Genomic DNA, 3,927 nt, shown 5'->3' with positions numbered 1-3,927 from the left:
TGATATATGATGGAATTAATGTAAAGCTAAAGTTCTCCCATGTAAACTATCATATAATTCACAATAAAACATTAAAAAAAAAAAAAAAGGAGCCAAGTGGGAATAGACTTAAGCAGATATCCTTGGTGAAGATGGTTTTCTTGTCTGTCAGAAGGTTAGGCAAAAAGTCTCTAAAACCACCTCCTATTGCTATCTGTTCCTTGTATCACAGTTTTTTTCTATTCTCTGGGACATCCTCAGATGTTCTAATCCCAACAGCAAGCCGATTTTGGGCTGGCAGAGCCAAATGAAGGTGGGGCTTATCTGGTTGTTCAACATCATTAGGAAAGAAGTAAAGGGAAATAGGTGGCAGAAAGGTGCGGTGCACCGAGGCCAAAGATCCGAAATCCGAGCCGCCCTGCCCTTCTGGACTGCCTGGGACAGGGGAGGCAACTCCACCTTTGCGGGGCGGTGTGGAGTCCGCGTCCGCCTCCAAGTTAGGGTGGCGCTCCATCTACTTCTGGGTTTCCTGGTCGAACTTTCCAGGTAGGCCAGAGGTGGCTTTTCCCAAGGGAGTCTCTGTTGGGGGTGTCCGATCAGATTGACAGGCTCCCGCAGATCCGGAAGGTGCAGTATCGCCAGAGGAGGCGGGTTCCAGGTTTGCTAGGCTTCCTGAGACTCCGGGGCTGGGGCCTGGGCTACCCGCTCGGGGACTCCCGGTGGCGCCGGCAAGCGTGCGACACGTGCGGTCTGGAGTGAGGTTCCCAGCCTTCCTGGGGTACTGCAGTGAGAGAAGGGGATGACATCTGGGGACCTCGCTGCTGCCACCACCCTACCTCCAATTTCCCCAACAGTCACTCCCCTCTGAGCCCTCCTCAATCGCCGAGGAAGTTCCTGGCCCTGGACACTGGCGGTGGGGGCGCTGAAAGTAGAGGGGAACAGGAGAAAAAGGATTCTTTGGGAATGCGTCCGGAGAAGTGAGGGGCCAAAGATTGAGGGATCTGCAGGAAGAAGGGAAAGCCTAAATTGGAATCTTTGAGATTCTACGGGGCAGAAACGGACTCTGTATTCCTAAAGATGCGCTCCTGCCCTCACTGTTTCCCTTCCCCTTCCAGCGTCTTCTCTGTTCCTTGTAGCCCAGGATGGAGATGCCATGCTTGCTGCTTTGCTGTGTGTTCCTCACCCTCCCAGTGTTTGTCAGAGCAGGTGAGTCCCCTCACCCATTTGCTTCCTAACCCTCACTGCCCAGGCCCCTGAGTTGACCTTGCGGGGGAGGAGAGACCCAGAGCTAATTAAACTTTTCTCACATGGCCAGACAGAATTCTAAGGAATGAGAAATGGGAAACAGCGTGTCTCTTTTCCAAGTGTTCCTATATGAGCTTTGAAATGACGTCGGTGATAGGGAATAGGCAAGTTTTCAAGTCAAGATTTGTGTTAAATGCTAAAATGATTATGTACTGCCTATTGTAAGTACTGGACTCTGTGTGGTGCAAACCAAAAACTTGGAGGCTGGATACCACGCAGAGGTGCCTAAGAGGAACAAGGCCTGGCGTTCTACTTTGGAAAAATCAGACACCTAAAAGCCCTGTGGACTCCTGATGTGGCGCTGTAGGGTTAGCTGGGCTGCTAACCGCGAGGTCGGCAGTTCAAACCCACCAGCCGCTCCTTGGAAACCCTATACCGGGTCTCTGTGAGTTGGAACTTAACACCACCACCAAAACCCCTACGGAGCACACTGCTATTCTGACAGGCAAGGGGTAATCATTAGTGGGAATAAATGTAACAGTAATGGAGAGATGACTATTTTATTTGATAAAGGATTATTTCATGACCACTGGTAAAAGGAAAAACCTTAAACAAAACAAATTTTTTCCAGCAAATTAAGCAATTTAGTAAAAATTAAGTTTACAGTATACTGAATTTTTGTTTAAAATCCATTTTGGGATGAGGCCGTTGTACCTGTTATTCCAGAGTGAAATAACTGGGTTTCAAAGAAATGGAGGGCTCAGAACAGAAAAGGGATGCTCAATGGGAGGAAGATGAAATATTTAGGGTCACATATGGAAGGGAAAGAACAAAATCATTTCAAATGCCTCGCTAAGAGGAAACTGAAGAAATTCTGTGTGTGGACAGAATTTCAAAACCTTGTTCTTTATAGGAAAGTCCTAGAGGAAGAATATTCCCAAATAAAATTCCACTTTGCTTACAAAATCAGAGGCATTGCTTAAAGCTAATAATAAGCAAATAACACAAGAGTTTTCTTTCATTGTTAATTATGCTTCTCTTTCCTTTCTTTCCATAGACGAATGTAAGGATGTCAGCGTGAAAAATGAGGCTATTTCAGTAGACCAACCTTTTGCTTTTAATTGTGTGCCTCCTCCAGAAACATCTGGGGAAGTAAATATAACATGGTATAAAGATTCTAACAAAATCCCAATAACTAAAAACATACAGTCTAGAATTCACCAGTATCAAAGCTGGATTTTGTTTCTCCCCCTGACAGAGGAAGATGCAGGAATCTATCAATGTGTTATAAAGTAAGTGTCTCTGTTAAAATAGATCTCTTTCTATCCCTCTCTCTTTCTCTATAATTGCCAATATATATTGAGAGTATTCCGTTAGGAAAATATTTCTTTTGCATGTCTAAGAATTTTTATTGTGGTAAATATATATTTAATCACTTGCCATTGGACTATTGTTCACATGTACAATTCAATGACAATAGTTGTGTTTATCGTACTGTGCAACCATTATCATTATTGATTTCCAGAGTTTCCCATCACCCTTAACAAAAGCTCAGTGTCCCTGTCCAATGAGTCCCTCTTTCTTCTCCCTCCTGCTTGCCCCTGGGAACCACTAATGAACTTTGGTCTCCGTACACTTGGTTGCAGTATGTAGCTTGAAATGTATCTTTTCCCATTGAAATGGTGTTGTAGGTCAGATTATTTTAGATAATCCATCCTTATGGAATGCATACATTTTATGAAACCTGGAAGCTCAGATAGGAATAAGCCTTATTTAAACACCTAAGGAGCTCTGGTAGCGTAGTGGTTACGAATCAGGCTTGAACCTGTGACCTTGTGGTTCAAAATCCAGTGCTTATCCTGAGCTCTGGTAGTGTAGTGGTTACAAATCGGGCTGCGAACCTTAAGATCAGCGGTTCGAAACTACCAGCCGCTCCGCGGGAGAAAGATGAGGCTTTCTACTCCCGTAAAGATTTACACCCTCGGAAACCCTGTACAGGGTCGCTATGGGTCGGAACCGACTCGACGGCACTTAACAACAACAACAACAATCCTGCAGAACCATCATGCTCCCTTCCTACTTCTCAGCTAGAAGTCATTAACTAGAGTTGGAGATTGTAAATTCATCAGACACAGATCAGGATTTAAAATATTTATATCTGGGAGTTGTGAAATGGCAAAAAAATGATCTTTCATAGAAACAAAACTATATTGTTGGGTGTATGATTTTTTTATCAAAGATTTTAAGTGAACTGTGTGTTTTTGCTTTTTATTTTGAAATAATTTCAAATTACCATGATATTTGAAAGAATATGAAGAACCTTCCTCTATACTTATTATAGGTTCACCGTCATTTAATATTTTACAGCATTTACCTATCACTTATATATATATATACATATATACATTCACATACATATGTATCATAAATTTCAAACATTTGAGTTATATACATCACCATATCCTTTTACCCTTTTGTATTTCAATGTGTATTTTCTATTTACAAAATTATTGCTTTACATAATCACAGTATAACTATCCAGGTCAGAAAAATACAATATTTTTACCTCATTTACAGTCCATACAGGAGCTCTGGTAGCATAGTGATTACAAATTGGGCTGCGAACCACAAGGTCAGCAGTTCGAAACTACCAGCTGCTCCACGGGAGAAAGATGAGGCTTTCTGCTCCTGTAAAGATTTACA

General features: G+C 42.8%; 2 protein-coding genes across 2 annotated transcripts in view; both read left to right on the top strand.

Annotated features, from left to right (window-relative positions):
- Window positions 1-960, top strand: part of IL1R1 (interleukin 1 receptor, type I) — a 120,055-nt gene extending 119,095 nt beyond the window's left edge. The window contains exons 12-14 of the mRNA XM_006870765.1: window positions 241-475; window positions 580-734; window positions 834-960. Coding sequence (XP_006870827.1) covers window positions 241-475; window positions 580-734; window positions 834-960 — 517 coding nt within the window. The remainder of the gene's footprint in view (window positions 1-240; window positions 476-579; window positions 735-833) is intronic.
- Window positions 961-1,127: 167 nt separating this feature from the next.
- IL1RL2 (interleukin 1 receptor-like 2) overlaps window positions 1,128-3,927 on the top strand; it is a 64,408-nt gene continuing 61,608 nt past the window's right edge. The window contains exons 1-2 of the mRNA XM_006870764.1: window positions 1,128-1,185; window positions 2,282-2,516. Of these exons, the coding sequence (XP_006870826.1) occupies window positions 1,128-1,185; window positions 2,282-2,516 (293 nt within the window). The remainder of the gene's footprint in view (window positions 1,186-2,281; window positions 2,517-3,927) is intronic.

Source organism: Chrysochloris asiatica, unplaced genomic scaffold (genome assembly GCF_000296735.1).
Source record: "Chrysochloris asiatica unplaced genomic scaffold, ChrAsi1.0 scaffold00150, whole genome shotgun sequence".
In the NCBI taxonomy this organism is placed as follows: domain Eukaryota; kingdom Metazoa; phylum Chordata; class Mammalia; order Afrosoricida; family Chrysochloridae; genus Chrysochloris; species Chrysochloris asiatica.
The sequence above is the reverse complement of the archived record's forward strand: the minus strand, read 5'-3'. Positions and strand labels throughout refer to the sequence as shown.